Source organism: Mercenaria mercenaria, chromosome 11 (genome assembly GCF_021730395.1).
Source record: "Mercenaria mercenaria strain notata chromosome 11, MADL_Memer_1, whole genome shotgun sequence".
NCBI lineage: Eukaryota > Metazoa > Mollusca > Bivalvia > Venerida > Veneridae > Mercenaria > Mercenaria mercenaria.
In genome coordinates this window covers 19,740,844-19,762,294 of record NC_069371.1, presented here as the reverse complement: position 1 = coordinate 19,762,294, position 21,451 = coordinate 19,740,844, and the positions used below count along the sequence as shown (strand labels likewise).

General features: G+C 35.6%; 1 protein-coding gene across 3 annotated transcripts in view; it reads left to right on the top strand.

Annotated features, from left to right (window-relative positions):
* The window catches only part of LOC123531512 (receptor-type tyrosine-protein phosphatase N2-like), a 297,876-nt gene that overhangs the window by 220,360 nt on the left and 56,065 nt on the right, over positions 1–21,451 (top strand). For all 3 annotated transcript variants that reach the window (XM_045312552.2, XM_045312553.2, XM_045312551.2), the window contains one exon: positions 18,523–18,577. In XM_045312552.2, the coding sequence (XP_045168487.2) occupies positions 18,523–18,577 (55 nt within the window). The remainder of the gene's footprint in view (positions 1–18,522; positions 18,578–21,451) is intronic.

The following is a 21,451-nucleotide window of genomic DNA, read 5'->3' as shown; positions in this document are numbered from 1 at the left end:
GAAAAATGAGGAGAGGAAAATTTAGATTAATTTAATAATTGTATAGTCAGCTGTGAAGACCACTTTTGATATGATTGCTTATTCAACAGAGTAGAAGCAAAAAATGCAGTTTTGCAGAAAATTTTAAGTTTTGTTAAAGGTTTTCTGAAATTGCTGTCTTTAGGGTAGACCATGGTTTCATACATATTGATAAATAGCAATGCAGCTTGTTCAGGATCAAAGCTGGTTGTCCTTATATTGTTACTGCGCAATTGCTTCGCTCTATTATGATTAGAAACATGACAGATTTTAAAGACTAGATTTGAAAAATCTTTTCTTCAGTCTTTTCTTTTAAATACATTTTATTAGAAAGTCACCATGCAATAGTGTTATATGTTTTGAAGATGGTATATATAAACAAGGCATTATGATATTTTTCTGCATTTGATGGTACTTGTGTTAAAGGATGAGTTGGCAGAAGGGTGGACATAGGGGCTATAAGATGTGCTGCTATCAGCTGACACAGGAGCTTCAGACAGTGCAAGAAAGATTCAGTGTCTCTGACCATTTTGTGTCGATTCGCCGTAAAACCCAACTCACTCACTCACTAGAAAACTCTGGCAGGAATAGACTATGATGCTTGAAGATGTTATATATGATGCTTGAAGTCTGGTTATACCAGGTTGAGATACAAGATTTTTATCCTAAGAGTTGGATGCAGATGTGAGAGGACAGCAAGGAATTAGCCTAATTGGAATTTGACAGAGTAGACCATGGGTATGTTCTTGTCACAAAGCACAGCGAGGAATTAGCCTCATTGGAATCTGACAGTAGACCATGGGTATGTTCCTGTCACAGACACAGCAAGGAATTAGCCTCATTGGAATTTGACAGAGCAGACCATGGGTATGTTCCTGTCACAAAGCACAGCAAGGAATTAGCTTCATTGGAATTTGACAGAGTAGACCATGGGTATGTTCCTGTCACAAAGCACAGCAAGGAATTAGCCTCGTTGGAATTTGACAGAGTAGACCATGGGTATGTTCCTGTCACAAAGCACAGCAAAGAATTAGCCTCATTGGAATTTGACAGTAGACCATGGGTATGATCCTGTCATAAAGCAAAACAAGGAATTAGCCTCATTGGAATTTGACAAAGTAGACCATGGGTTTGTTCCTGTCACAAAGCACAGCAAGGAATTAGCCTCATTGGAATTTGACAGAGTAGACCATGGGTATGTTCCGGTCACAAAGCACAGCAAGGAATTAGCCTCATTGGAATCTGACAGAGTAGACCATGGGTATGTTCCTGTCACAAACATAGCAAGGAATTAGCCTCGTTGGAATTTGACAGAGCAGACCATGGGTATGTTCCTGTCACAAAGCACAGCAAGGAATTAGCCTCATTGGAATCTGACAGTAGACCATTGGTATGTTCCTGTCACAAACACAGCAAGGAATTAGCCTCATTGGAATTTGACAGAGCAGACCATGGGTATGTTCCTGTCACAAAGCACAGCAAGGAATTAGCTTCATTGGAATTTGACAGAGCAGACCATGGGTATGTTCCTGTCACAAAGCACAGCAAGGAATTAGCCTCGTTGAATTTTGACAGAGTAGACCATGGGTATGTTCCTGTCACAAAGCACAGCAAAGAATTAGCCTCATTGGAATTTGACAGTAGACTATGGGTATGATCCTGTCATAAAGCAAAACAAGGAATTAGCCTCATTGGAATTTGACAAAGTAGACCATGCGTTTGTTCCTGTCACAAAGCACAGCAAGGAATTTGTTGGTCAGAAGTTCACAGAAATTCATTTAGCATAGAAAGATTTGTCCCCGTTATAACTTCATTGATAGCATAAGAGGAAATTGTTCCGGCATAACTTTACTGAGCACAGTTAGATTATAACTGTCAGATGTTCTTTTATCACTGAGCACTTCAAGATTATTCCCAAGGCGAACTTCCTTTAATCATTTAGAACATTGGGATTATTTCTCTATATTAGTGGAAGTTTATAAAAAGAACACCCATCAGAAATTTACTGGACACAGCTGTTGTCCTTGTCATCTGTTCATTAGCATTGCACACTGACAGAAGCTGTCACTGATAGATGCAAGGATTTGTCAGTGTCTGAAAGGTCATTTGCCACTGGTTGAAGGAAGGGTTTGTCAGTATTATAAAGATCCTTTGTCACTGACAAAAGTTAGAATTTTGTCTGTATGATAAAGAAAGATCCTCTGTTGTTAATGGACAAAAGGTTTTATTGATATCAGACAGATCTTTTTTCACTGACAGAAGCAAGGATTTGTCCATATCACAAATATCAGAGATTCTTTGTCGGCTTTGTCAGTCTGGAAGGCAGCAGGATCTTCAATATGAGATAGGACCGTTTTCAGCTTTCTCTGTATCAGAAAGGTTAATTTTCAATAAGATTTGTAAGGCTTTGTCAATGTAAAAAAGATTATAAGCAAAGATTTCCATGGAGAGAAGCAAGGATTTGTCCATGTGAGGATCATCCATTTTTATTGAGAAGCAAAGATTTGTCCATATGAAGATGATCCATTCTCATTGAGAAAAGCAAGGATTTGTCCATGTGAGGATGATCCATTTTTATTGAGAAGCAAAGATTTGTCCATATGAGGATGATCCATTCTCATTGAGAAAAGCAAGGATTTGTCAATGTGAGGAAAATCCATTTTCATTGAGAGAAAAAAGGATTTGCAAATTGTCCATGTGAGAAAAATCCTTTTTCATTGAAAGAAGCAAGGATTTGTCCCTGTGAGAAAAATCTGTTTTCACTGAGAGCAGCAAAGATTTGCCCATGTCAGAAAGAGAGTTTCAATGATATATCCATGTCAAAAAGATGTTGTTTTTTTGTGATCATAAGCATTTGTAAATGTCAAAAGATTATATGTCACTGATGGAAAGAAGGATTTGTCCATGTCAGAAATGGCATTTGCAACTGACAGCAGCAATAATTTAGCATTGACAGAAAGGTCAATTTTCACACAGTAGATATCCATCCATGTCAGAAAGATCATTTGTCTCAGCAAGCAAGCAGCCAGGATTTGTCCATGTCAGAAAGGTCAATTTTCACACTAGATATCCATCCATGTCAGAAAGATCATTTGTCTCAGCAAGCAAGCAGCTAGGATTTGTCCATGTCAGAAATGTCAATTTTCACACAGTAGATACCCATCCATGTCAGAAAGATCATTTGTCTCAGCAAGCAAGCAGCTAGGATTTCTCCATGTCAGAAAGGTCAATTTTCACTCAGCAGATATCCATCCATGTCAGAAAGATCATTTGTCTCAGCAAGCAAGCAGCTAGGATTTGTCCATGTGAGAAAGAGAACAGCAATGATATCGTGCTTATCGTTAGTATACAAAGGTCAGAATGATCTTTTATATGACAGAAAAGGACAAAAAGGAATAATCTTGTGATACTGAGGCAACATTTGTCTTTGGATAAACAGAATAACTCTGAAAACAGAAAAGAACTTCACTGAGATCAACAAGATTCCTGTCATGAATATAGCACACGCAGGAAAGAATGTTTGTCAGTGGAAGTCAATGGTAAGGTTACTCCATGGTCCCTGATAATAGCTTGGTAGAAGCTTACATGGGAAGTAAAATAAAATATTCATCATTACAGTAGGACCAGAACAAAAATCCATTTTTCAGATCAGTTGATAAACTGCTATTAACAGCTTATATAGAAAAAGAATATTTCACTTAGACAACAAGATAACTGCCTACGCGGGAAAGAACATGAACAGGAACATACATGACAAAGATCTACAGGATATTCTGTTTTAAGTTTTAAGAGAACAAGTTTTCGTAAAGTTATTAATAGTAAATATTAAGTCTGTAGCATAGACTTGAAGCATAAAACTTGAATATAAGTTAGGTCTTGCAGACAAGAATTTGTTAAAAGTTCAATAATAAATGTAATTGAAAAACCCAAAAACTGCCTGGTGAGGTAATTCACTTCCAATTACTGTAGACAAAATTGAGGGGAGTCCTAACAGCTTTTGCTGACAGAATTTTAATACAATTGAACAAAATGGAGAGCATGTTTTATATATTGATTTTGTCCCAATAAATTGAACTGGCAATTTGCATGTACTGTCAAGAAGGAAAACCTTCTAAAGGTTCAAATTTCATCTTCTTCAGAATGTTGCTAGAAGAGTTTTGAGTGCAGAGAAAGTCCTGATAATCTCTTGGATAAATTTTCAGGAATTATTTTGGACAAGTGGAGAGAGCTTTGGATTTTAGGGAAGAGTGCATATCTCTGAGACTTTGATCCTGACGTCTGTACAATAATGCACATGGAAATTTGTTTATTGAACTTTGACAGATCAAAGAGAATGGATTAAACTGTCTGAATGGACCCTTCTTATTGGGGGTAAATGGTATCCTTAATTGAGGTTAGGTGGAAGATATTATGTCCAATGTCATTTAGTTTTTTTTCAAACTTGGAAGTTGTGATTACATGTTGTATTAGTTATGTAAAACATCTCCTTAATAAAACATGATTTTGCAAATATGCAGAAAAAACTGTTGCATCTGAACTACTTTCAGTTGTATCGTCTTTGTTTTTGTGAAAAATTAGTTGACTGTAACCTTCAAAAATAAATCTTATTACAACAGGGAGGAGCTGAAGTATAACTGTGATATTTATTTTACATGATGATAATTGTGACTTAAAAAAGCAACACAATTCCTTGTTCACCAATATTTCCTGTGTCATCCGGCAAATCTTAAGTTCAGATTGTTTCAAAACTCTCACAGCAATAAAATTACAACAGGGAGTAGCTGTCGGGTTTGCCTTCAAAATGTTCTCTGGAAAATTCAGACTTAAAATTTGCATTCAAGTCATGTCTTTTAAATGGATTGTGCATGTTAATTTTGAAATAAAATGATTTATATGATGGAAGATACAAGATAAAAATATTCAATGCTTGTTACATGTAGCCCTTGTAAAATCAATTTGGACTCTCTAGGGATTCTGTGAGTCATTATGGCTGTGAATAACTTTGCATACTGAAATACAGAATCCATGACACAAGTGTATTGTGTGATTGTTTGTTCTAGTGGTATTCACACTCTGTACTTGAATAGTTATTGTATATTCATTTACTTTATGAACAAATACTGAATTTCAAAGCGTTAAAGGAAAAATGAGTTGTAGCCTTGAACATCCGACTGCATTTTGTTTTTTTTTAGCTCACCTGAGCACAAAGTGCTCAAGGTGAGCTTTTGTGATCGCCCTGTGTCCGTTGTCCGGCGTCGTCAACAATTTGACTGTTAACACTCCAGAGGTCACAATTTTGGCCCAATCTTAATGAAACTTGATCAGAATGTTAATCTTGATAATATATAGATCAAATTTAAATCTGGGTCAGATGGGATCAAAAACTAGGTCACTAGGTCAAATCAAAGGAAAAGCTAGTTAACACTCTAGAGGTCACAGTTTTGGCCCAATCTTAATGAAACTTGGTCAGAATGTTACCCTCAATAAAATCTTGGATAAGTTCGATATTGGGTCATCTGGGGTCAAAACTAGGTCACCAGGTCAAATCAAAGGAAAAGCTTGTTAACACTGTAGAGGCCAGATTTATGACTGTATCTTCATGAAACTTGGTCAGAATTTTAATCTTGATGATCTCAAGATCCAGTTTGAATCTTGGTCATGTAGGGTCAAAAACTAGGTCACCAGGTCAAGTCAAAGAAAAAGCTAGTTAACACTCTAGAGGCCACATTTATGACCATATCTTAATGAAATTTGGTCAGAATGTTAATCTTGATGATTCCTATGTCAGGTGAGCGATACAGGGCCTTCGTGGCCCTCTTGTTCTTATTTCAAAATGTATGGTCAGGAGAATGGATGGAGTGTGCTATTTGGCAACAAATTTATAGAAGTGTTTATACTCATTATATAGAAACAAGAGCATTGCGTACCTAAACAAAAATTTTAACCAAGAAACTAATTTTCTAATTACAAAAAGGGCCATAATTCTAACAAAAGGCATATCAAGAGTTATCAGAGTCACCTAATGATGATAAACGTATGCAAAGTTTCAAAGCTGTAGCTCTTATAATTTTTGAGAAAAGGTGGACCTAAACAAAAATTTTAACTTACGCTGATGCTGACACAGACGCTGACGATCAAGTGATGAGCTAAAAAGAACATGATTTGTGACTTTTTTATACAAAGGGGGTTACCTTGATTGTGGTGAATGATCAAGGATTATGTATATATACATGTATACCAAAATTCTGGCAACACACTTTAGGTATAGTTTGTACATGGTTTGATTCAGTTTATATGCCTAATTTGTCAGGATTTTATAAGTTTTTTTGTTTGTTTTTTCAATCATTAAAGAGACAGCATGTCACAATATGTTAACTAGTGGAGAAGAAAATGTACTCCTGTTGTTGAAAAATATTTAACAATATTTATCAAAGGGAAACAGACAGTGAATATTTGTTAATGAAGCAAAAACAACATCCAAGGATTGATGTTCTGTGGAAATCTTTCTAAAAATGAGTGTTTCATACTGTTATCATAATATGGAAACATGTTGATAAATGGGAGAAAGATGTCCTAAGAAATACACAGCCTTCATATTTTGCCAAAAAAGGTGAGTTAAAAAGTTATTAGTTTGAGATGTGTTCCAGTTAAATAAATATGAATGAAAATGTAGAAAAATGAAACGTGTTAAATTATTTTATATGCCCCTGGTGTTGAAGACCAGGGAAACATACAGAGTTTGAAATATTTGTCTGTCCATCTGTCCACCCATCTTTCATTCCATCCATCTACTCACGAGTACTTAACCCCTCCTACAGTTTTCATCCAATTCAAATGAAACATTGTATACATCATTAATGTAAAGCAGACATAAACTATTGTTGGTACATCCATGTGTGAATATTAGTTTTTGAGGTCTGCATCTCCTCTTACAGTTTTATGTCTTGAGTTACTACTTTTGTTGACTGTCACATTTGTGTATAGTGCATAAGTCAGTAATCAGTAACCATTCAAGATACTGACTTTAAACTTAGCATATGTGCAGAATGCTTGAACCAGGTTAATAGGTCAAGGTTACATATAGACCTCAAAGGTCTAATTTATCCTTCTTATTTTGTGTCTGGAGCTTAACTTAGTAATCATTCATGTTATTGACTTCAGTCTTGGCATATAGATAGGTGACAGTGAGAAGATGTGCAGAGTATGTGAACATTTCTTTAAATTTTACCTCCTCCTCCTCCTCCGATCTGTCGAATATTACCTCTCGAGCATAATTATCATTAAATTCAAAGTGCCAGCTGTAACTCACGGATTACTTAAGCTTTTGTAAAAGGTACAATTTTTTTTATTATTATCAGAATTCAGTCTCCAAATGGTCATATTGGGGAATTTTGTGCACAAACATATACAAATTTTTTTTGTGAAATGTGTGTTTTTAATACAACTCTTTTTTCCATAATCCCATTTACAGATCAGTTTAAAAGCTTTAAGTAATCAAAGAGAGTTTTTTTTTATTTCTAAATAGGAAGGCTATAGTACTCGTCTTCAGTACTTATAAGGTAACAACATAGACACAGAACTGATCCTCATCTCCTGCATGAATGCTATTGCAGCATTGACAATTGGGTGTCAATGAACGATTTGTGAGAACAATGAGTATGGTAGGATAATGTCTCAGGTCACAAGATTTACGAGCAATTCTCAGCTAATGGAGAATTGTTAAAGCGATACCATTAACAGGCTTGCTTAATTCAGCACCCAGTTCTGTCTCATGGATCCCAAGGGCCTCATAACTCCGACATCTCATAAAAAACTATAGAATCAGTGCACATGGCTCTCACTTTATTAAGGTCATGTGAAAATTTTGAAATAAATAGATCCGGACGAAACACATGTAGTACAGTTTTCCATAGAGAATAGAATTCATGGCAATACTTTTATAGTAATGGAAAAATGCAATTATAAGTATGAGAAAATGTATGCATTTACTTCATCGTTGGTTCATATTCAGCTGTGTTTTAAAAATGCATTGTACCCAAATTCTTGTTTGAAAATATGATCAATTACTTCTCAGTATGTAAAATGGGTATGTTTGTGTGTATAATTATAGTACTATGTGTTGAATTTAAAGTAGTACACACATAATACATTTATTGCTACACACAGTATAAATGTGTACTGTATACCACTAAAAAACTGGAAGTGTTTTTAACTAAGAGACTGATATACATTAGACTGTAAATGTAGTTCTTCTAATACAGTTAGTTTATATATTTGGCATTTAGTCAAGTTAAATTTGTTCGATAAAAATCTTCTACATTTAAAGATGGTGTAGAAAAAATAAACTGTTTAAGTGAAAGCTGTGCACTGTGCATCTTAAAGTCTGAAAAATATAACCTGGTAGAAAATAGTAGAAGCATGTTTAGTACTTCTTCTCCTTTAGACATCAATATTTCCTGTCACATGTGATACTGTGATGGATTGTTTCACAGCTTTAGCTCTTTTAACTTTTCTTTGGTTTTATTGACTGATTTTATTGACTCAATAATCAATGAACTGGGAGTTTTTTTTCAGACCTTGTAATCTCTTAATCATATTACAAGCATTTACTCAGTGGTGACCCTGGGATGTGGCAAAGCTTTTGAAATAATTCATTAACTCCTCAGGGCATTCAGATATTATCTGTCCTCTTGTTTTGTATAAAGATAGGAGTTTTCTGCTCTGTTGGAAACATTCTTCACAGTTTTAAGGCCATTATCAAACTACTATTGATTTGTATTAAAAGCAGGAACTGGATTAGTGCTTGTAGGTGTTTGAAGTTGGTAGAGGTCTTTATCTGTTATAATGCCCCTCATATTTTTATCTTTGAGATGATTAATCTGTGATTTGTGTGCACTGGCCTGGCATGCAAGGTGTAGAGATAGTACCTAAGTTTTTCAAATCATAGGTATGAAGTTAAAAAGCTTTGAAATGAAGACAAATGTCCATATATTTCTCAAAAATAGATATGTTGACAATATTTTAACCAGAAGCGTAGACTTATGAGCATTTAATATTTTCATTTAAAAGAAATTTTTGTGATCAAGGAGATGTAACTCTTCTTGAAGAAGGAGAGCAGAAACATCAAAGGGACATAATATAGCAAATATTTTCTAATTGGGTGCATTTGATTTAACATTCAACTATGATCTGGTTTTCAAAAAAATGATCCGTAATACTGTGTGCTAAAATATAGAACATCTGGAACAGTCTTTTTAACAGCAAAAAAAAACAACAAAACATGCTGTAGCAGAATGCAAATATTTAAGCTCTAACCGAGACTCGAACCCAAGACCTCTCACACCTAAGGCAGACACTCTACCACTTCCCTATAGCAGTACTAGCTACAGCTAGACAGTTTAAGTGCACATAGAACATTACGTGAACTGGAACAGTTTTGTGACAATAACATCATAATCAGAGACCTCCGGATTATCAGCGTATTCGCTTTGTTACCTAACGGCAAATTTTGTGTAAAGAAAAATGTAATCTAATGCCGCCAGCATTTCAATCTGTCAAACCTGCCCAAATTTCTCTGACATGTTTTTCAGAGTATGAACTTACTAACTAGCAGTACCAGTGAAATATAACTTAAACTGAATCTTATATATTTGCCTTTTTTAGCAGTTTGCGAACGGCTAAGACAGTGAGCTTTGTCCAAATATAAGCAGTTACTTTACCAGTTTCGAGAGGATTTCAATTGATAGGAAATTAAAGTTACAAACTAAATGCCTTTCTGCAACACAAGGAGTCATAAGCATTCACTGTCAATCAGTATTATGACAAAGATCGACTGTCATTCATTCATTCCGATGATTTATAGAAAGAGTCTGTTTTTAGCTCACCTGTCACAAAGTGACAAGGTGAGCTTTTGTGATCGCGTGGCGTCCGTCGTCCGTGCGTCAGTGCGTGCGTGCGTGCGTAAACTTTTGCTTGTGACCTCTCTAGAGGTCACATTTTTCACGGGATCTTTATGAAAGTTGGTCAGAATGTTCATCTTGATGATATCTAGGTCAAGTTCGAAACTGGGTCACGTGCGATCAAAAACTAGGTCAGTAGATCTAAAAATAGAAAAACCTTGTGACCTCTCTAGAGGCCATATTTTTCATGAGATCTTCATGAAAATTTGTCAGAATGTTTACCTTGATGATATCTAGGTCAAGTTCGAAACTGGATCACGTGGGGTCAAAAACTAGGTCAGTAGGTCTAAAAATAGAAAATTCTTGTGACCTCTCTAGAGGCCATATTTTTCAAGAGATCTTGATTAAGATTGGTCAGGATGTTCATCTTGATGATATCTAGGTCAGATTCAAAACTGGGTCACGTGCGGTCAAAAACTAGGTCAGTAGGTCTAAAAATAGAAAAACCTTGTGACCTCTCTAGAGGCCATATTTCTCAATGGATCTTCATGAAAATTGGTCAGAACGTTCACCTTGATGATATCTAGGTCAAGTTCGAAACTGGGTCACCTGGGGTCAAAAACTAGGTCAGTAGATCTAAAAATAGAAAAACCTTGTGACCTCTCTAGAGGCCATATTTTTCAAGAGATCTTGATGAAGATTGGTCAGAATGTTCATCTTGATGATATCTAGGTCAGATTCAAAACTGGGTCACGTGCGGTCAAAAACTAGGTCAGTAGGTCTAAAAATAGAAAATTCTTGTGATGTCTCTAGAGGCCATATTTCTCACTGGATCTTCATGAAAGTTGGTGCGAATGTTCAGCTTGATGATATCTAGGTGAAGTTCTTAACTGGGACATGTGCGGTCAAAAACTAGGTCAGTAGGTCGAAATATAGAAAAACCTTGTGACCTCTCTAGAGGCCATATTTTTCACGAGATCTTCATGAAAATTAGTGAGAATGTTCACCTTGATGATATCTAGGTCAAGTTTAAAAGTGGGTCACGTGCCTTCAAAAACTAGGTCATTAGGTCAAATAATAGGAAAACCTTGTGACCTCTCTAGAGGTTATATTTTTCAATGGATCTTCATGAAAATTGGTCAGAATTTTTTATCTTGATGATATCTAGGTCACATATGCTCAAAAACTAGGTCACTTTGTCAAATAATAGAAATAACGACGTCATACTCAGTTCAACACTGGGTCATGTGGGGATAGGTGAGCGATTCAGGACCATCATGGTCCTCTTGTTTACATCTTTAGTCGTAACCAGTGCACTTGTAAAAACCACTTTATTTTGAAAAATCTTAAGTACGCGAAGAGCTATGGTACATTCTCTACAAGGTGTCTGCTTTTATGAATTTACTATGTGTGTTGTTATATAGACAAAGAAAAATAATAATTTACAACAAGTCTTGTTGCTTTGAAGCACACAAACAGAACCCAAAACACTAATTTTTTCAATATTTTCATAATAAACAATTGACTTGTATTTTGACATGTATAGTTCCACCCAGCTTTTGTAAAACTGTACATGTACACTGGGACCCCGTTATAATGCTGTCGTCGGGGTCCAAGGTTCGAGACCCGCGGATTTAGTGGGGTTAAATTTATAACGTGGGTTGATCATATCAGCGGTATATGCAATACCCAACCCACCGGTAATGTATTAGACGTATTTTGGACGCTGTTTTATGTTAATAAGAAATAAGAATCATATAAACGGACATTTATTTACTGAAAAATACATTAAAAGAATTATAACGCTGTGTCATCTTCTCATTTTGTCAAGATTCTAAAAGAAAGTTGGAATTGTGTATCCCAGAAGTAAACATATATAACACTGTGTGAGGAGTGCACGGTCGTGAGAATTTCATATGCAATGCAATTGCACTGGGGGTTTGTGTAACTAAAAGAGAAAAAACGCGGACATTTTGAATACATGAAGAAAATCGATAAATAAGATAGAAAATTGTTAAATCACCGTCGTTAATATACGATATTAAAAAGGGAGAACATTCTCAGTATGGCTTTCAGTGCGTCGAATCTTCGTTAATTCCAATGAACTGAGTGTCATGATTACGAAAAACGGCTGCATTTTATTACAAAACTGGGCCTGTTGTTCGATTTTTTATTCACCCAAGTGATCATGTCATCCGCTTAATTGGTGCAAACTTAAACTGTTTGATAGTTGACTGACCAATGTTACACGCTTGTTATGCAAACAATCTAGTTTTGTGACGGTACTGATTGCCTAATTGTCACATGTCTACATGTATTCAAACTTTAACAAAGGCGATAGGCAAACAAGTAAGCTAGCAGACAGAAACTGTTATTGATTTTTGTCACAGTTGTCATGGCAAAGGTGTTTAAAGTACAAAGTATACAGGTGCATGTAGTTTTAACACTGGTTATGATCAAATTTAATAACATCCGCGTACTCGTTTTTTTTTTTTTTTTTTTTTACCCCAAAAAATTCCGGAGTCAAGAGCCTACTGCATTATAACGAATAACGCGGTATATCGAGTAGCGTTATAACGGGTTTCGAGTGTACATGTACTGCTTTTAATTGCTTCTGGAAGTGGTGTAAGACCCTCTTGTACAAAAATGAGGACAATCCAAGTACTTAATAGCCAGCCTAGAAATAAGTAGCTGACTAGTTCACATGCAAATGTCATTTACTATTAGTGACTATCATTTCACCCAGCGGTTAGAGATATGTTGATCTAGTGCTTTCTGTCAGCCTGTCTCTTTGTTACTAAATTTGCACATGCCAAAAGACCCCAAAACATGGATTTGTACCAGATCATTACCAAATCTTCGGCTTGTTCTAGTTTTGTGATTTTCAGTGAAGTTACGGCCCATGATTTGATGTAATTTACCTTGTTCATGCAACAGCCCATACACCACTGGAAGGAATTACGCCAAACTTCATGAAAATGATCATTTCCAAGCTCAGTTGTGCATTTCTTGGGTATATTCTGGTTCCGTAATTTTCGTGGAAGTTATGGCCTTATTTGTCAAATTTTATGTTGTTTTGACAACTTCTCTTGAACCATTGGGCAGATTTCCACCAAATCAGTGTTAAGCCTGGTTTATTGTATCATTGGCATGTAGTGGTTCAGTGATTTTTAGTGGAGTTGTAGGCCTTGATTTGTTGTAATGCCATACACCATTAGACTGAATTTCAAAAAACGTCACAAGTGATCAGTATGATATCATTGGCATGTAATGTTTATATGATTTTCAGCAGAGTTATGGTCCTTGATTTGTTAGCTTCTATAATGTCTGCATACATTTGCTTCTTCTATACGGCTGGTTAGAATTCCACAAAACTTTACAGGACAGGGTTCGAATTTAAGCTCGCATACTCGCGAAATGCGAGTGCAAATTTCAAACTGCGAGGTGAGATTTCAGACACCAGCATTTTTTTGCGAGTGAAAATTTTTGGCTGAGTAATGTGCATTTCTAACGGTCGTCTCGATCTTACACTTTCTTTCTTTAACAACTCGCGGTCATTGCAGCGCATTGTCATTTGCAGAACGAATTTCGGAGCACTCTTTCATCTTTCATCGTAAACGGAAGTTTACACTCTATACATGTCCCGAGCGCATGTCTTATCAACTGCTGACAAGTACCTGTGCTAATTTTGATGACGTTTACCGCATCCGGTGGGTTTTTTGGTAATCTATAATAAGTTACTATTTACATAGCGCAGATACGATTGGCTTGACTCGTCACGTGGATGTTTGTGTTAATGTTGTAATAAAGTGACAAGTCGCGGAAAATGCAAGTTGTTTTTTCATTTAGCAAGTTAAAAAAAAATACCACTTGCGAATGTGAGTGTTTGTGGTATAAGACACGATGAAGATTTAGATATGTACGAATATTTTGAATTCACAAGTGGCATTACTCATGAATACTGGCCAAAAAATGTTGCAAATATTTCCTTATGCACAGTAATAATAAAGATTGAAATAGTTTACTTACTTGCTGGACAACCAGATATATCCTCACTGATGCGGGGTTGAGTTCCACTTGGGGCATAGAATGCTTCAAGTAAGGAAGCCATCTAGCTGGCTTACGGATGGACAGTGGTTCTACCTAGGTGCCCGCCTTTGGTCAAAATATTGTACAAAAGGGCACCTGGGGTCTTCCTCCCCAGTCTAAAGCTGGAAAGTTGCCATTGTGTCGGCATGACGTTAAACCTCAACCAAAACGAAAAGATTTATTTGAGATAGAGGAAATCGATTACCATTGTGTGTTTTAAACGGGTCCCCGTGAGGTATCAAACATATATATATATATGCCATATGTGTAAATCAAAAAAGAATGTCAGATATATAGGTATCTACATATAAACGTATATACCGTATTTCACCTAAGTCTTGGGACACCCTAAATCTTGGGACACCCCTAAAATGTGGAAAAATAATTATTTTTCTTGACCCTAAGTTTTTGGACATGTATTTTCTCAGCGTATTTTCTGTCCCTAAGTGTTGGGACTAAGGTTTGTACAAATTCAAGATGTAACCCATATACCGTTATTATACATTGTATGGTGTTGTATCGATCAAAATATCAAATAATTATAAGAACCAAAGACTATTTTTTTTAACATTTTCGTGTCGTGTTTTTACTAGTAGGGTGTTTTTTTACCATACCAGTTAAGTGTTGTATTTTTTTTTTTGCTGCAGCCAGGAAGTCCATTTTCCGTTATTTGTTTATTTTTATTTACCACTGACTGGAATTTACCCCCGAATCGTACAGATGTCAAAACGCCATGCCGGTAATTTTCCATTCCACGAGCACGTGCGACCTATCGTAATGTCTAACTTACAACGCCGTTACTTTTGTTCATCGACACGTATACAAAAAACGCGCGTCACGCATTCATTTTTTTATTTTATCGCTTCAGATTTTCAACACCGATTGAGAAGTAATATAGTTTGAATTCTATAACGATTTTAAAAAGGTATCGACAGAAATGTTTGCAAAATTCTATAAAAACGGTCGAATTTTCATAAAATTACTTGCAAAATTTCAAACAGCGCGATCCTAAATACTTATTTCTTTCTAAAAGTAAATAAATGATACAAACTATGGGCCTAAAATTCAGACTTTTGCCCAGAAAGTACAAAAAACAGAATAGAAAAATCTTAACCCTTTCCCACACGGATACGTTTATCACCGTATCTATCGATTACCGAACAGAAACGTATTGACCCGAGTCTATCGGTTCCCCGATAGAAACGTATTATACCGACTAACGGCCATTTGAACAGAATCGTTTTATCCCGTGTCTCATAATCAATCGCTTTATTTTCGTTCTTTTCCTAAAGAAACAAATTCCGGATGTTTACTAACTCAAAATATGGGATTTCGTCATCATTATTTACGTACAAGATCATGTGGTTACTATTTAAATTTATCGAGTACTTTGCAAAGGAAGACACCGGGGTTTTTTCCTACATGTGCACGACGCTACGTCATGGAAAATTACTGAGAAAACTGCTTGCAACTGGCCGGTTCGCGGGCTTTCCTCGTTCTAAAAATAACAACCATTTAACATCAAAGTATTTTTAAATGTGTTAGGTCATGAAGGTCACGCGTGATACATGCGGATTTCCCCTAAACAACAATTTGTGTATACGATGGCTTGGAATTTATGGCCTTACATAACGGGAAGTGTTAATCAAAACAGAAGGACCGCGGCTTTCAAATATTTTATGACACCCCAAGAGTTAATTGCTGCGGAAGTCACCCGTGATGTACCGACGTTTGATCATCAAAATATTACGTAATATTATCGTAAAATTTTTAATTTTTAGCACAAGAATACTGTAGTCGGTTACGAGTCTCGATCTCAGCGATCTTTTTGCACTTTCGGAAATTTTATGATCCGTTATTTTTGTAGTGTTATTCAGTTTGATGGTCGTCTTTTTTTTTATATAATTACTTACCGATTCCGATTCGGAAGATAAGTCTATTAACTATAAATCAAACTTTCAAGCATCAAAATGAAATTGTATATGAATTTCAATGTGAAAGTAATCCAAAACAGAATTTTATGCCTAAAAATATATATTCCCGTACTTTTACACTTTATATCTTCGAAACTCAAAGAGAAACTACAATAAATTTTGTATCATCGGAAAGAGAATTTAAATTGCTATAAACTTTATATTGACAAAAATAATGTCAAACTTACAGAAAATATTAAAATAATGACATTTTTAACATAAGTGTGTGTAATCACAAAATAATGCCAACACCTCTGTTCAGATAAGACAGTCACCTTTATCAGCCATATACCGATTATTGATTATTGATTATCACTTATCAGTGTTATGTAAAAGAGGTTACTTTGGCTTCTGTTCTGTGTGGTAAAGGGTTAAATAATGAAAAGGCGGCAGCAATTTAAAAATATGAAGTAAAACGATTTTTGGCAAACAGATTTCTGTTACGTGAACTCGTGAACGTAAATAGAAAATGCGGTTAAAAATCAAAAACAATAATGATGTTGTTGCGTATAAGTTTTGAATGAATCTTTGTGCATGTACATGTATTTTTTGACACGACACTTTATAATAAGACATTCTTCTCAAACCATTTTGTAATTTCCTTGAGGGCAAATAGGTCACAGAGGTAAGATATCCGCTATAATAGTTTGACATGTTTACCTGTCAGTTTATACGAAATATTGCACATTCGCTCTAACAAATTAAAAAGAAGCTTTTTTTTATTGATTGTTACAACACTAGATCTACTTCTAAGAACCGAGGCGGTACGATCTAACAGTGATGTGCAACATGGCGCGAAAACATGACGTAATGCCATGAAAATCTTGGGGAAACTATACCGCTTTGATCTCCACTTCTAATGTCATGATACCGACACACTTCTTTTAGCTCTTTGAAGGGCTGTTAATTGATGATGAAAACAAGGCCAATTACTTTGTTTATCAACAGAATAATTACCGATAATCGTTGATTTTTTTTCCGCTTTCAACACGGGTGGGTGGGGGATGTTTACCCGATGACGTTGTGTCCATATTTTTGGGACACTTTTCAAAATAATTATTTTTCGGGAAATAAGTCTTGGGACAGTGAAAAAAGTAATTATTTTATGCTGTCCCAAGACTTAGGTAAAATACGGTACATATAATATATTAATTTTTCTACCACCCATTTGCTACTGAAATAACATTGTGTTACAGTCGAACAGATCGGTCTCTCTATGCAACATCCTCTAGCAGAAAGGCATTATGTTTCACAATTCCTTTTATTGGAATTTTAAACACATGTTTTTACTCTGAAATGAGGACTGATGTTTATTTCTTGTGACAGAATAATTTTACATTGTGAGGAAAGTTCAGTGAATTGTGTGTTGTATTGATTATGTCCTGATATTTGTTCATCGCTGATTTCTGTAATTGCTTCGTTGCCTGTCAGGCGCAAATCTGTCACAGAAACATGACTCCCAGGGAATTTAGCACCCTGTACTTAAAAAGTCACAGGGAAATATAAATGAACAAGTCTGACTTGTTGGTAACAATGCAGAGGTTTCTTTGTAAAGTCCTTTTTCCTCTAATACTCAGATTAGACAAACATGTATGCAATTTTAGAGAATACTAATTACAGCTTGACACACTGTTGAGAATTAATTCTGTCTGACAGATTTATATAGTTCTAATGATAACAAATATTATTTTTCATTTAAAGGGAAAGAAAGTGCATGTATTATAATTATTATTTTAATACATAATATTTTGTACATGTACTTTCAATCTCGTACAATAAGCCCTTTTCTATATTTAAGTACAAATTTTATATATGGTTTGTGACATCATTTGTGTCATATGTTTGTTCTTACAGTGCTAATACAAGAACATTTACATGTAATGACAACAGATTATTAGCTTTGTGTTGAGAAATAATTATGCTCTCATTCTTTTGATGAATAATGTTGCCTGTCCTAAAGTAATGCAGTATATTTGTCAATTATTTCTTATAACTTGAAACTCACCTATGTAGTCGGGCTTAATAATGGATTCAATGTCTATGGTAACATAAAATCTTTCAATCTATAGTCTGTTTTATTCGACCTGGCGGGGTGGAGTTAAACTCCGACTTATGCAAATAATGGAAATATCAAAAAAACCCGCAAAATAGGTTGAGCAATATAACTGTTTAGTGTAATCTTCGAAAATCAACGACTAAAATTCAACATAACATTGGTTACATGTACTACATACCCTGCACAAAAATGTAGTGGACCGTCGCGAAACCACGCCCCGCCAGGTCAAATAAAATGCACTATATACATTGTTGGAAAGTTCAGAACATCAGCTTTCCAGCGATATATTTTCTGAGACCATCTCGTACTGACTGTCTGTGTTGAAGTCACAAAACTGTAAACTGTTGTATTCTGAACACAGACACAACTATATGCAAATTGATTTGATACTCAGTCATAATATGTTTTACTTTTTGCCGTGTTGATATATTGGACCTATTTGCAGTTAATGTCACTTTAGTAACAGATTGTTCATTTTTATTTTCAGGAGTGAAGAACCAGTGAATTCCAACATGGACATCTCCACTGGACACATTGTGCTGGTCAGTCCCATATTTTTTTTTAAATATCTTCATACAAAAAAAGTTTATTAATCTGCTGGTCTGTGTCCCCAAAATTTTGAATGTTACCCTTATCCATCCATCTGTCCATCCATCCACTTTTGTGAAAGTATTTGACATAGAGTCATCAAACAGGATTGTCAGTCAGCATGCAACGTTGTGCATCTGGGGTTTTTATTGGGATTTCACACAGCCAGATGAGAGTTATAGCCTTTACATTGTATTTAGTCAGAAATGTGTCCATCTGTCTGACATTGTGTCATACACATCTCAAAAAGTATTTGACCTAGAGTCATCAAACATTGCAGGATTGCAATTCAGCATGTGAGGTTGTGCATCTGGTGTTTAAATTGGGATTTAACACAACCAGGCCAGAGTTGTAGCCCTTGACTTAATAACAAATATGCATAAAGGCATACAGGTTTGTGTCACATGTATCTCTAAAAGTATTTGACTTAAAGTGAGAAAACAGAGAATTGGTGTATAGCATGTGAAGATGTGCTCTGGGTGTTCTGTTTGAGATTTCACACAGCCAGACCAGAGTTATGGTCCTTGACTGAGTGGAAAATACACATAAAGTGTTTATAAGTTTGTGTTGCATATATCTTGAAATAACTTTCACCTAGAGTCATGAAACAATGTACAGTGACAGGAGTGGGGGCACCTGCGTCCTGTGAACACGTCAAATTTTTTGGGGGACACTAGAGTTGCCCTTGTCCATCCATATGTCTGTATGTCAGTCAGTCTGCCCTCCGAATTTGTGTTATGCATATCTCAAAAAGTATTTAACTCATGATCATCAAATCATTCAGCACAGGAAGTTGTGCACTAGGGGTTTTAATTTGGATCTCACGCAGCCAGACCTGAGTTATGGCTCTTGACTTAGTCAAAAATATGCATTAACAAGCAAATTCGATGAATTGGTATCCCCTGCCGAAAAGGGTTTGTGGTGAGGAATGGCAAAAAGATATATCCGGCAAAAAGTTAAGGATGTTAATAAGAAGCAAATAATTTCATTAGTCAAAATCAATTTAACAGAAAACAAATGTTTAATTAAAGAGTACATAATAAATGTATGATACTTTGATCCTGACTAAAGAATTTATTTTGATTGGGATATGCTTACTGTAATAAGCTTAGCTTTTAAAATTAAATGCAGTTAATTGAAATGTAAGCTTGAAGTTTAACTGGAATGAAATATTGTCTTTGAGTGGTTTGGCACCAGGTGTTGCTGTTTTACAAGTTCATTTGAACTTAAAAGATCAGATGTCCTTAAGAGAACACAGGTAAGATATCTTGAACATGGCTGAGGGCAAGGTTTGTGCAGTCACAACTTAACATGTTGAAGGTCTGAACATGTAAAAAAAAAAAAAAAAAAAGGAATGGAAATATATATATCTATATATAGATATATATTTATTTTTTTAGGGGGTGGGGGTGCAAGGGAATGGGAGAGGAAACAAAATTTCACATGTTGATTATAAATATTGATTGAAAATGAAAAATGAAAAAAAAAAAAAAAAAAAAAGGTAAAAGGGTGAAGTTGGAAGGGGGGGCAGAGGATGCATGATCAGTGGTAGGCATGACTGGGTGGAGAAGTGAGGTGGGGGAATGGTACAACTTGGAAGGTTTGAAAAAAATCTAAAATAAGAAATGAAAAAAAAAAAAAAAAAATTCGGGAGGGGGGGGGGGGGGGGTGTGACCAAGGCAAGTGGGAGACCAGGTGTGGGTGCGCAACTTCACATGTTTATAATAAATGTTCACAGAAAAGAATGAAAGAAATTTAATGAAATTCTGCCAAATGTTAAGTTTGTTATGTACAAATATGTGGATTTTTAGACAATTAAAGGGCAATAACTTACAAAAAGAAATCCGTAAAAATTGTCTGTGCACAACCACATTATAGTGCTCTAAATACTGTTAAAGTTTCATAGTTCTAGGTCAAATATATCAAAAGTTATGATGCAGAAATTGGCATATCTATAGATCTATAGTACCCTATATAGTTAACACTAGAAACTTCTAAGGGCCATAACTCTAGTGTTACTTGGGCAATCTGTCTGAAACTTGATGGGCCCCATAACCTCATAGTGGTGAACATGTATATGAAATTTGTTTGAAAAACATCTAAAATAAGGAATGATTTTTTTTTGGGGGGGTGGGGGGGGTGTCGAGGGATAGGGGGGAGGTGTGTGATCAAGGTAAGGGGGTGACCAGGTGTAGGTAAACAACTTCACATGTTTACAATAAATGTTCATGGAAAAGAATGAAAGAAAGTTAATGAAATTCTACCAAATGGTAAGTTTGTTATGTACAAATATGTGGATTTTTATACAATTAAAGGGCAATAACTCTTAATTTACAAATAAATCCAATTGAAATTGTGTGTACACAACCACATTATGGTGATCTAAATTTTGTTTAAGTTTCATAGTTCTAGGTCAAATATATCAAAAGTTATGATGCAGAAATTGCCATATTTATAGTACCCTATATAGTTAACACTAGAAACTTCTAAGGGCCATAACTCTGGTGTTACTTGGGCAATCTGACTGAAACTTGACGGGCCGCAAGAACTCATTGTGGTGAACATGTATATGAAGTTTTAAATAAATATTCCCAACCATTTCCTAGATATGGCTCCGGACGGAAGGACGGACGGACGGACAACGCCAAAACTATATCCGTCCGACTTTCGTCGGGGGATAAAAAGGGCTTAAGTTTGTGTCTTTGACCCAGGATTATGACACATTACAGGAATATTATTCAACGTGTGAAATTGTGCTCCTGGTGTCCGTGAACTCATTTAATTTCATGTGCATGAAATCTGGTGGTTTTGACCAAGGCAGTTATTTT